The sequence below is a fragment of the Pisolithus orientalis genome (assembly GCF_024613125.1).
Source record: "Pisolithus orientalis strain OTSU chromosome Unknown F5J12scaffold_27, whole genome shotgun sequence".
Lineage (NCBI taxonomy): Eukaryota > Fungi > Basidiomycota > Agaricomycetes > Boletales > Pisolithaceae > Pisolithus > Pisolithus orientalis.
Window position 1 is genome coordinate 557,753 of NW_026260808.1, and position 12,218 is coordinate 569,970.

The 12,218-nt window shown below is 44.9% G+C and overlaps 3 protein-coding genes across 3 annotated transcripts; 1 reads left to right on the forward strand and 2 right to left on the reverse strand.

Annotated features, from left to right (window-relative positions):
• Positions 1–574: 574 nt before the first annotated feature.
• F5J12DRAFT_784642 (uncharacterized protein) lies at positions 575–2,041 on the forward strand (the record flags this gene model as incomplete). Its single annotated transcript, XM_051743082.1, has 8 exons — positions 575–592; positions 639–725; positions 837–998; positions 1,049–1,179; positions 1,201–1,296; positions 1,333–1,537; positions 1,687–1,741; positions 1,929–2,041. 8 exons carry the CDS (start codon positions 575–577, stop codon positions 2,039–2,041), a joined length of 867 nt encoding a protein of 288 aa, XP_051597766.1.
• Positions 2,042–3,618: 1,577 nt separating this feature from the next.
• On the reverse strand, positions 3,619–5,906 carry F5J12DRAFT_784643 (uncharacterized protein; the record flags this gene model as incomplete). The annotated part of the gene is made up of 12 exons (XM_051743083.1): positions 3,619–3,699; positions 3,792–3,827; positions 3,911–3,988; positions 4,020–4,172; positions 4,238–4,339; positions 4,393–4,772; positions 4,846–4,920; positions 4,976–5,128; positions 5,384–5,455; positions 5,506–5,551; positions 5,797–5,835; positions 5,874–5,906. The coding sequence occupies 12 exons, from the start codon at positions 5,904–5,906 to the stop codon at positions 3,619–3,621; spliced, it is 1,248 nt and encodes a 415-aa protein (XP_051597767.1).
• A 2,241-nt stretch (positions 5,907–8,147) lies between these two features.
• Positions 8,148–9,341, reverse strand: F5J12DRAFT_952083 (uncharacterized protein; the record flags this gene model as incomplete). The annotated part of the gene is made up of 5 exons (XM_051749822.1): positions 8,148–8,396; positions 8,454–8,566; positions 8,598–8,691; positions 8,778–8,862; positions 8,962–9,341. 5 exons carry the CDS (start codon positions 9,339–9,341, stop codon positions 8,148–8,150), a joined length of 921 nt encoding a protein of 306 aa, XP_051597768.1.
• Between the last annotated feature and the right edge of the window lie 2,877 nt (positions 9,342–12,218).

Here is a 12,218-nt window from a genome sequence, read left to right on the forward strand (position 1 = left end):
TGCACCCCTGTCACAACATAAAGATGGGCCCATCAGTAATATCATTTATAGCATCACAACATATGGAAGGGCCCTTCAGCAGTATCATTTATGTGGTCACAACATAAGGATGGGCCCTTCAGCAGTATTATTTATATGGTCATAATGTATGGATGGGCCCTTCAGTAATATCTTTTATATCACCATAAAACAAGGACAGGTCCATCTAGTAAGATCCACCCCTGTTGCAACATAAGACAGGCCCAACACCAATAGCATGTATAGCATCACAACATATTGATTGGATCACAGTAAAATATTGAGGCAAGCATCCTGACATGCCATAATTTTCCAACAAGCTGCAAGCAGCTCACCCACTATACAACTCTGACCTCATCCACCCCAAGCATGAATACTATGCAAGACACATCTAAAACCCCCCATGGATGGTGAATGGAACTAACAGACTGCATTGTGTCATACATGAAAGCCAGATTTCAAGAGGAGGTATTCAGCAGACCTTGTGCCCTTCCAGATATATCAACTCCATTTCCAGTGTTATGTGAAGTGGATCACATATTGTCAGTAATCTCACATGCCTATTGCTGCCCAAGTAAGTCCATCATAATGGTGTGATGGAAGTTTTCATCTTTCTGCAGTCAATGTCAGGAAAAAATTGGGGTGGAAAAACCTGCAATGCAGAAGCTGCTGAGAGATACACAGAAGTGACTGAGCCATCCATTCTGGTGACCAACTCAAACACCATCCATGTTTGGTATTTGCTGGATGCTCTCAGCCCAAAATGAAGGGTAAGGGAATGCAGAATCTCATATTCTACTGACTTAATGGAATGGCAGGCTGATGTATGGAACTGCCTTCATCTTCTGAGGGAACCACTGCAGGAGAGTATAAAGGCTTCCCCACAGGCATGGCAGATGGACAAGTCATATTTCTGCAATAATGCTGAGTTGAAAGGTGCCATCAACCTGTCACCCACATGGTTTCAACAGGGTCATGGGGTGGGTGATTATTTCTTGCCTTGTGAATAAAGTGCTCATCTGTCTTGAAGCCCCAAAATGGTTTCCCAGAAGCCTCATGGCTGCTCAAATCCAGGATGGAAAACACTTCTACAAGGGAATGGGTTGACCAAATGTCCAACACCAATGCCCTGTTATCTGCAATCCTGCATGTCATCCATCTGTGAATGTATGCAGATGGCAGGGAAGCATTGATCTGCCTTGGTGAACAGGCAGAACAGCAGGCAGATTCAGATATGAGCTTCATACTGCCAATATGGAGCTCCACATATAGCAGCATGTCCGTGATGGTGAATTGAGCAACTTGTTATCACAGGGATATCAATGGATGGGATCCATGGTATGACATGCTGGTAACCATGGGTGACTACCCACCCTTGGACTTTGTCATTCCAATGTTGAATCTGCAGCTGCACTACAACCCAGGGACAATCATTGCATTTTCAGGTTCAGCATTGGAGCATGGGGTGGGAGCTGTAGATGGTGACAGAGCATGCCTGGCATACTATATGCATGCCAATGTACATCAATTGGTGCATGTTCCCATGTGTCAATCACTGTGGGTGGATGACCTACTACCTATACCAGTTGCAACTGGAGAACTGTTGATTTGAAGCTGCAAAATTTAATGTAAGATTTAGTAGGCAATGCAGATCTTGTATTTTATTAGGATATGCTGGCTCTTGAACTTCAGACAGGTGGTGTTGCCAAGATTTTGCAAATGGGTGGGTGCTTTGACATCATAGATTAGGCAGGTACTCAGAGCTAAAGGGTGTGCATCATAAACTGCAAAAAAAGTAAACCTACTCAGGCCATCATGCAGATGGGCAGATTGTCAGACATTGCATGGATGGGTGGGGGTTCAGACATCATGTGAATGGGTCGTATCTCATAAATGATTGACATTCATAGCAATGTATATACAACCAACTCCACAGTCAAAAACATGTAAACTATTGAAGTGGTGTCACACACCAAAGGTGTTTGGTGAGGTGGACATGGATGTAGCTGATGAATGGAGGTGAAGACCATAGCCCTCATGCGAAGAAGGACAGCCAGCAATGTCAGCAGTCATCCCTCACACAAGAACAAGTTGTCGATGCCAAAGAAAAAGGAGGAGGCAAGTTAAGTGCCAATAAAATTCTTAAGCGCCTGTGTATGGCATTCCAGTTTTTGACATATCTCCACCAATTCTGCAGACACTGAAACCATTCCCACACTCGCTTGTAGTGCTCAGCCATGTGATCCTACCTTCCGAGATTGGAAAGGATTTGCACACTCCACACGTTTCTACAGCACTCCCTCCAAAAGATGCTCATTTCACTAATTCTTCTGATATGGCTGCCTCCACATCAGTCATTTTTCTTGTCCCCTTTGCTAGGGACCATGGCTACATATATCTACCAGGAGTTCCTACCAGCTTCTGTCCTGAAGCATCCTGGTACATCCCACCCTCATCTGCCCCCTCTCAGCCCATCCAGCTTGGACAGTGTGTTCTTTTTGTCAGTATGACCTCCAGGAGGATGTTCTTTGGTCGCCTCAGGTCTGTCATTTGCTTGGAAAGGTCTTATGTGGTTGTTTCAGTCTCTCCAGTCCAAGAAGCATATGGATCCTTCCTCCCTGCCCCCTGCAACATCTTCATACCAGTCTCATCTGTCATTCTTCCAAAATTGTGACAGCTACAGTATAATCTACTGTTCTCCACTCTCCCTGATCACATCCATGATGAGTATGATGCACATCTTGCCTCCTTGTTGCAAGATACAGCAGAAGACACTCCCCCTTCATCCTCTCTTCCAACAGAGCCTCATTCATGAAGTTTTTATTTGCTTCACTGAGAGGATGGTTTGGGGGGGAAAGTTGCAATCCCCTATGCTCCTGTCACCCCACAGACCCCCAAAGCTTGACCCCTGTTGACATCTGACTCACCCTGTCTGCTTTTGGATGTACTATATCAGCATCAGATCAGCACTGCCTCTCTGTCATCCCACTTTGGCCTAGAAGTGATCTCTTTGAGATGTGACATGCACAGCCTCCCCCTAATGTGATTCCAGTGCACTTTCCCAGTTCCTGACATTGCTTGACTCATACTGTGACATTCTGACTGTCTTTGACTCACCTGTTGCCAATACTTACCAATCTTTTGACTTTGCTTACTGATTCTTTGCTTTTTGGCTTACTTATCCTTACCAATGCTTACCAATGCTTTCCAAGATGATTACCCATTGCTTACATTCCTTACTCATCAGTTACCAATCACTTACCAAGTGTTTGCACCTTGTTTTCCATAGGCAATGCCCCTGTACTGTATATAAGTCACTGTACTTAGGTAGCAAAAAAAAAAGAAGACATCAGAGAGCCCCTCTTGCTTGCAATTTATCATCTCTCAGTAAATCATTCATCAGCTTTGATAGTTGAGACTTTATTAAGGGTCTAGCTATCATCTACTTCGCTTATCATCATCTATCATCCATATACTTCACTCCAAGCCCTCCCTGAGCTCAGTACAGCTTAGGACATTGAATTAAGTCACCATCCATCCTTCTGTAGGCTGACAGTGGTCTACCCTATCGCTTTCTATCACATTCTTGCTCCGTCTTCATCAGGAGCACCCCCAACCCTCAGCACTCATCTTTGAGTGTTGTAGCTTGCAAAAACCCTCCCAAAGAACAGGTTCTACCATCTAGGTACCGCATAGGCACACCACCACTCGCTTTCATTGTCTTTTGTGTTGGTTTTGGTTGGTTTTCACCACTGAACCTCACTTTGACTCACAGTGGCATGCCCAACAACCTGTGCAATGCCCACCACCTAGTGTAGAAATGGTCAATTTGTCAACCCCAACCATTGACAACATCAGCATATTTCTGAATATTTTTGATGCAGTAGTTTACCTGCTCCTCAATATGGCCATTGAGATGGACTGCAATTGGCACCTCAGGCAATGGCCATAAGCCCTGGGCCATCATCAACTATTTGCAGTGACAAGAATAAGCAGCATACCTTAAAAAAATCCCAGGCCACAGAAAACAATCCCTTGCCTTGCAATCTTTGGGAATCCACTGTGTATTCCTCAGAATGATATAGCCACCAAGGGACTGCAAAGCCAGAATTGGGATCAGCTGTGTGTGTGGGGTCCAATGCAGGACAATGGCACTGATATTGTTGGTTATGCAAAATGCACTAAGGGGAATTAGCTGCATTTGATTGTGGAAGCTAACCTCATCATCTTGGTGTCTGAGGTATGCATGGTAGCATGCCAGGAGGGGAGGAGTATAACTGGCATGCAACACCATCACCAGAATCAAGCTATTAAGCTGATTCTTAAGGAATTATGTATCAGTCCCACATTGTGAAAAATTGATGTAAAACCTACCAAGTCCATTGCTGGGTTTGCAAACCAATGTGTGGGCCATCCTGTGATATTGGCAGTCTGCTTCAGATGTACAGAGGCCACCTCGATCTGGCCTGCCAAGTAGAGGATACCCATCTCTACTGCAGACTGGTGAGATGGGTGTGATTGGCTGGTGATGAATGGCTTGGGACAATTTTCAAAGGCAGAACATGGATAATGAATGACTTCCATCAAATTGAGCATATTGACAAGTGAAAGGCCCTGAGAGGCTGCACCATACTGGTCCCTTGCAGCTGTGCACAATTCTCTCACAATGACATTTGCAGCCTGCACAAGGTGCCTATTGAGGGTGGGATTGAACAGCATGTCACTGGGAGTGGTGTTTCCATGGTAGTGAGATACTGCAGCATGTAAGGCATGCAGGACTAAAATTATCAATGTCAAAGGTGTATCAGATTAAGTTCATGCCCATACCTTGATCACAATGCAGAACAGGTGCCAATCCCCATTGTTCCATTTGAAGAGATTGCTGTGTGGATGGAAGTTCACCTACATAATCGATGGATATCACTGATCACATGAATAGAACCAAATAAATGCTCACTGTTGTATATTTCTTTGAAAAGATCCCTCATCTCTGATCGTTTGGGCATGCCAAAAGTCAAACAGTTTGTGCCATTGTCCTCATCTGCTGCCAAGTCAAAAGATTTGATGGGTACATTTGAAATGAGTGGGGGAGGCATTGGTTCCCTCATATCTTGCAATTGAGCAAGCAGGTTAGTCAGAGAATCAGGTTGAAGAGATCAGTCCCTCAGATTTGATGATTTGCAGGTGATGGGCAGAGGAGACAGTTCCCACACATTCTGCAAGTCTGCCAGAAAATTGACCTGCATAGTAATGTCTTGTGCAAGTGTTGAAGACCCATCCATCCTGTTTAATTTCTTGTGTGTGACTGGTGGTGCTGATGGTTCCCATGCATTCAGCAATTGCTTGAGTAGATCCACATTCATACCATCTGCTGGGGGAGCAGTTGGTTCCCATTCATTCAGGAACCAATTCATCAAGGTGTTGTGTGGATCTATTACTAGAAAATTAGTTTGTTTGTTAGCTTGAAGGGCAATTGTGCCAACTCACTGGTGTCACACACCAAAGGTGTTTGGTGAGGTGGACATGGATACAGCTGATGAATGGAGATGAAGACCATAGCCCTCATGCAAAGAAGGACAGCCAGGAATGTTGGCAGTCATCCCTTGCACAAGAACAAGTCATCAGTGCCAGAGAAAAAGAAAGGGAGTGAGTTAAGTGCTGGCTAAAGTTCTGAAGTGCCCGTGTATGGCATTCTGGTTTTCAACATATCTCCACCATTTCTGCAGATACAGAGACCATTCCCACACTCGCTTGTAGTGCTCAGCCACATGATCTTACCTTCCAAAATTGGAAAGGATTTGCACACTCCACACATTTCTACAGCACTCCCTCCAAAAGATGCTCATTTCACTAACTTCTTCTGATATGGCCACCTCTACATCAATCATTTTGCTTGTCCCCTTTGCTAGGGACCATGGCTACATATATCTACCAGGAGTTCCTACCAGCTTCCATCCTGAAGCATCCTGGTACATCCCACCCTTGTCTGTGCCCTCTCAGCCCATCCAACTTGGACAGTGTGTTCTTTTTGTCAGTATGACCTCTAGGAGGATGTTCTTTGGTCGCCTCAGGTCTGTCATTTGCTTGGAAAGGTCTTATGTGGTTGTTTCAGTCTCTCCAGTCCAAGAAGCATATGGATCCTTCTTCCCTGCTCCCTGCAATGTCTTCATACTGGTCTCATCCATCATTCTTCCAAGATTGCAACAGCTACAGTATAATCTACTGTTCTCCACTCTCCCTGGTTGCATCCATGACGAGTATGATGCACATCTTGCCTCCTTGTTGCAAGATACAGCAGAAGACACTCCCCCTTCATCCTCTCTTCCAACAGAGCCTCATTCATGAAGTTTTTATTTGCTTCCCTGAGAGGATGGTTTGGGGGGGAAAGTTGTGATCCCCTATGCTCCTGTCACCCCACAGACCCCCAAAGCTTGACCCCTGTTGACATCTGACTCACCCTGTCCACTTTTGGATGTACTATATTGGCATCAGATCAGCGCTGCCTCTCTGTCATCCCACCTTGGCCTAGATATGATCTCTTTAAGATGTGACATGCACAGCCTCCCCCTAATGCAATTCCAGTGTGCTTTCTTGGTTCCTGACATTGCTTGACTCATACTTTGATGTTCTGACTGTCTTTGACTCACCTATTGCCAATACTTACCAATCTTTTGACTTTGCTTACTGATTCTTTGCTTTTTGGCTTGCTAATCCTTACCAATGCTTACCAATGCTTTCCAAGATGATTACCCATTGCTTACATTCCTTACTCATCAGTTACCAATCACTTACCAAGTGTTTGCACCTTGTTTTCCAAGGGCAACACCCCTGTACTGTATATAAATCACTGTACTTAGATAGCAAAAGAAAAGAAGACATCAGAGAGCCCCTCTTGCTTGCATTTTATCATCACTCAGTAATTCATTCAGCAGCTTCAATAGTTGAGACTTTATTAAGGGTCTAACTATCGTCTACCTCACTTATCCTTGTCTATCATCAATATACTTTGCTCCAAGCCCTCCCTGAGCTCAGTGCAGCTTAGGACATTGAATTAAGCCACCATCCATCCTCCTGTAGGCTGACAGCAGTCTACCCTATTGCTTTCTATCGCATTCTTGCTCCCTCTTTGTCAGGAGCACCCCCAACCCTCAGCACTTGTCCTTGAGTGTTGTAGCTCGCAAAAAACCACCCAAATCAAAGGTTCTACCATCTAGGTACTGCATAGGCACACCACCACTCACTCTTTTTGTCTTTTGTGTTGGTTTTGGTTGGTTTTCACCACTGAACCACACTTTGACTCACACCAGCTGCAATTCTGCCCTCTGCCAGAGTGGTTGGCTCCCTTTCCTGCAGGAACTGATCCAGCAAGCTTTTACATGAATCTATAGCAAAAGAACATTTGTTGTTTAGCTTGGAGAGAAATCATGTTCACTCACCAGCCACAATATCCATGTTTGACCCTGCCATATCTGCCCTTCCACTTGAGACAATTGGTGGAGAGGTTGGCTCTCACAACTCACACAGTTGTACTAGTGTCTCCTCCAGATGTTTAGACTGCTTCATGCAGGAGCTAGATTGCCTTGGCTTGATTGGTCTTACATTAGCTGTGGATGGCTTAGGTCACTGGATCCAACAATGAAGATAACCTCACCTTGATGACAGAAATGAACTTGGTGGGACTGTTTGGTGGACATATTCAACAATGATGGGTTCACTGATAGGTTGATGATCAATCAAGATTTAAACTTGTAGGAACAATGGTGAGAATATCATTCACACCATGGGAAGCAAGGTTGGACAATGGTGGACAGAGCCAAATTTTGGGTAACAGCAATACATGGGAGATGAGCAGCAATATCTCCCTACATAGATAACTACCAGTCACTTCCACATGCCAATACATAGACCTGTCCCACTCAGCTCTCCACTCAATTGTCTTGCTCAACCATCCTGCTTAACTATCCCTCTCTCTGATATCAAAGACACCTCTCACAACCACCATGGTGTCATGAGCTACCATACATGGCATACACTTGTATTCTAATGTGTCACACTAGCCTAAGCCCTCTATAGACTGTACACAAGTTCCAAAAAAGGTTTCTGCTCTGACTGTTTGAGGGATTCAACAACTACTTCTGCTTCTGATTGCTGCCTGTTTGCTTGCACAATCTCTTTGCATCAGGAGATGGAACATCTGCATCTGGCCTTGCAGGGGCCTTTCTGACATGAGGTGATTTCCAGGTGCTCCCAGGGACACCCTGTTTCACATTTGTGGATGTTGCATTTGCAGTCACAGATCCATTACAGTTGGACTTGGATGAGTATTTGGCCCCAGGTTGATGTTGATTCATGTCTGGCTCACTTGATTCTGACAGAGCCTGCTTAATATTCAGTGCAAACTTGTTAGCCATAACAGCTGATTCAACATGACTGACCTCAGTTGGGTGGTCAGTGAAAGGAATGCTCTCCAATCCATCTTCATCTGCATATTCTGAGTGGTCCTGTAGTTCAGTTGTGTACTCATTCCCTGAGTGCAGATCAGGGTTTGCTGCAAATACAAGTTACAGCAGGAAGCTCACTATTCAGGGATGTTGCTGATTTCTTTGAATTGGATAGGGTGGGCAAATAAGTGTCTTCATCAGCTTCATCATTGGATTCATGGCTGTTGCTTTCCTGCCCATTATCATCAGTTAGCACTTTATTTCATGGACAATGCACTGGGGTCTTTGCATGGGCTGGAGGTGCAGAGAGCCACTTACTATGGGAACCATCAGCTGGTGGGGGATGTGAGCAGGAATGAGAAGGGAATGGTGTCTTGGCATGGTTTTGCCTCCTGCCAGATACCTGAAGACCAGAATTGCATTAGTGCTGATCTGTCATGCATGAAAATCACACATGGTGCACCTTTTCAGTGGAGGGACCATCTGTTCCAACATTGCTCACCTCAGCCTTGCTGTGATCATCCAAACTGTCATCCATGCTGTTGTCCATGCTATCATCCACACTATCATCTGCCACTCCCTCTTCCTACACTTTACCCTTGCCCTTGACATTTTTCCTTCCAGGATTCTTTTTGCATTTGGGGGCAGGTGTCTTTGGTATTTCTGCTGCCTCACAACCTGGAGGGGTACCAAAGTTCTATCCACTGGTGGCTGCAGCTTGCCAGAATGATTGATCCATTTCTGAAATTGAAACACATCATTTGGATGGGATTCCTGTTGCTTGTGCCAAAAGGACAGCAGCTGGGTAGCTGTTGTCATCCACATGTGACTTGGGTCATGGTTGAAGGTAAATCCTTCAGGAAGATGGTGGGCTGCTATCATTTCCACTTGATGATGACTGAAATTCTTGAACAGCACTGCTGATGAGGGATTTCCACATGCTAATCCTGATAGCACTCATCAGAGATTGAGGACACTAAATACTCCAGCCACTCATGGTAGTGAGCAGTCAAAAATATGCAAACCATTTTTTGTAGTTGGTCCTGGCTAAGGCCTGTGATTTCTCCTATCCAAATCTCTCCATCAGCATTTTTCACCAATTTAATGGAGTCAACCTTGCCCATCCTCATTGCTATGGTTGCTGTCTTTTTCTGAGCATGTTCAGGACTTGACTCACTGTGAGTCAAAGTGTGGTTCAGTGGTGAAAACCAACCAAAACCAACACAAAAGACAAAAAGAGTGAGTGGTGGTGTGCCTATGCAGTACCTAGATGGTAGAACCTTTGATTTGGGTGGTTTTTTGCGAGCTACAACACTCAAGGACAAGTGCTGAGGGTTGGGGGTGCTCCTGACAAAGAGGGAGCAAGAATGCGATAGAAAGCAATAGGGTAGACTGCTGTCAGCCTACAGGAGGATGGATGGTGGCTTAATTCAATGTCCTAAGCTGCACTGAGCTCAGGGAGGGCTTGGAGCAAAGTATATTGATGATAGACAAGGATAAGTGAGGTAGACGATAGTTAGACCCTTAATAAAGTCTCAACTATTGAAGCTGCTGAATGAATTACTGAGTGATGATAAAATGCAAGCAAGAGGGGCTCTCTGATGTCTTCTTTTCTTTTGCTATCTAAGTACAGTGATTTATATACAGTACAGGGGTGTTGCCCTTGGAAAACAAGGTGCAAACACTTGGTAAGTGATTGGTAACTGATGAGTAAGGAATGTAAGCAATGGGTAATCATCTTGGAAAGCATTGGTAAGCATTGGTAAGGATTAGCAAGCCAAAAAGCAAAGAATCAGTAAGCAAAGTCAAAAGATTGGTAAGTATTGGCAATAGGTGAGTCAAAGACAGTCAGAACATCAAAGTATGAGTCAAGCAATGTCAGGAACCAAGAAAGCACACTGGAATTGCATTAGGGGGAGGCTGTGCATGTCACATCTTAAAGAGATCATATCTAGGCCAAGGTGGGATGACAGAGAGGCAGCGCTGATCTGATGCCAATATAGTACATCCAAAAGTGGACAGGGTGAGTCAGATGTCAACAGGGGTCAAGCTTTGGGGGTCTGTGGGGTGACAGGAGCATAGGGGATCACAACTTTCCCCCCCAAACCATCCTCTCAGGGAAGCAAATAAAAACTTCATGAATGAGGCTCTGTTGGAAGAGAGGATGAAGGGGGAGTGTCTTCTGCTGTATCTTGCAACAAGGAGGCAAGATGTGCATCATACTCGTCATGGATGCAACCAGGGAGAGTGGAGAACAGTAGATTATACTGTAGCTGTTGCAATCTTGGAAGAATGATGGATGAGACCAGTATGAAGACATTGCAGGGAGCAGGGAAGAAGGATCCATATGCTTCTTGGACTGGAGAGACTGAAACAACCACATAAGACCTTTCCAAGCAAATGACAGACCTGAGGCGACCAAAGAACATCCTCCTAGAGGTCATACTGACAAAAAGAACACACTGTCCAAGTTGGATGGGCTGAGAGGGCACAGACAAGGGTGGGATGTACCAGGATGCTTCAGGATGGAAGCTGGTAGGAACTCCTGGTAGATATATGTAGCCATGGTCCCTAGCAAAGGGGACAAGCAAAATGATTGATGTAGAGGTGGCCATATCAGAAGAAGTTAGTGAAATGAGCATCTTTTGGAGGGAGTGCTGTAGAAATGTGTGGAGTGTGCAAATCCTTTCCAATTTTGGAAGGTAAGATCATGTGGCTGAGCACTACAAGCGAGTGTGGGAATGGTCTCTGTATCTGCAGAAATGGTGGAGATATGTTGAAAACCAGAATGCCATACACGGGCACTTCAGAACTTTAGCCAGCACTTAACTCACTCCCTTTCTTTTTCTCTGGCACTGATGACTTGTTCTTGTGCAAGGGATGACTGCCAACATTCCTGGCTGTCCTTCTTTGCATGAGGGCTATGGTCTTCATCTCCATTCATCAGCTGTATCCATGTCCACCTCACCAAACACCTTTGGTGTGTGACAATGCTCCTTCCTGATGGGTTTCTGAGTTGCTTTGGCATATTCACATGAATTGCATGCACCCATGGTGGAATGCACTTTGTCCAGTTTAATTCTGGTGATTGTGCCATCCTTGAGCATGCACCAGATGGCTTCAGGAGTGATATGGTTGAGCCTGACATGTATCTCCTCCATGGTGAGGGATTCCATGGCCTTAGCTAGGCCTGCAAAGGCATGACAAGCTCATTTGAGGCAGTAGAGCCCTTTTTGCATCAGAATTTTGGCTACTTTCTTTTTTTGAGTGTCAAAAATATGACAATGCTTGTCTCAGAATAATGCTGCATACCCAGCAATGTCAAGTTTGCTAACAGAAACAAGCATAGTTCCCATCTTGGGGGCATCGAGCATGTCCTTGAGTTGAATGTGGGTTTGCACAGTGCTGTTTGGGAGTGAGATTGCAAGATTGCCTTTCTTGATGGCATGGAAGGTGTGATTGTCAGCAGTGGTAATAGCTTTGGGAATAATTGGCTTGTAGTCTAGGAATTTGCTGTGGTAGGAGGACATATGATGTGAAGTGCCAGAGTCAAACAGGATGGTCTCCTCTGCAGAATTTAGGCTTTTGCCTGCAAGCAGAGCATGATCAAAGGTGTTCATATATGCATCTTCTTTGTCAATAACAATATCCTGGGGGTTTGGAATTTCTTCCTCCATGATTTCTGTTAGCCAATCATCATCCTGTGGGTGCACTAGCCAAACTCCATTGGGTTTGGAGTCAGCACTGGTCTGTGTGCTC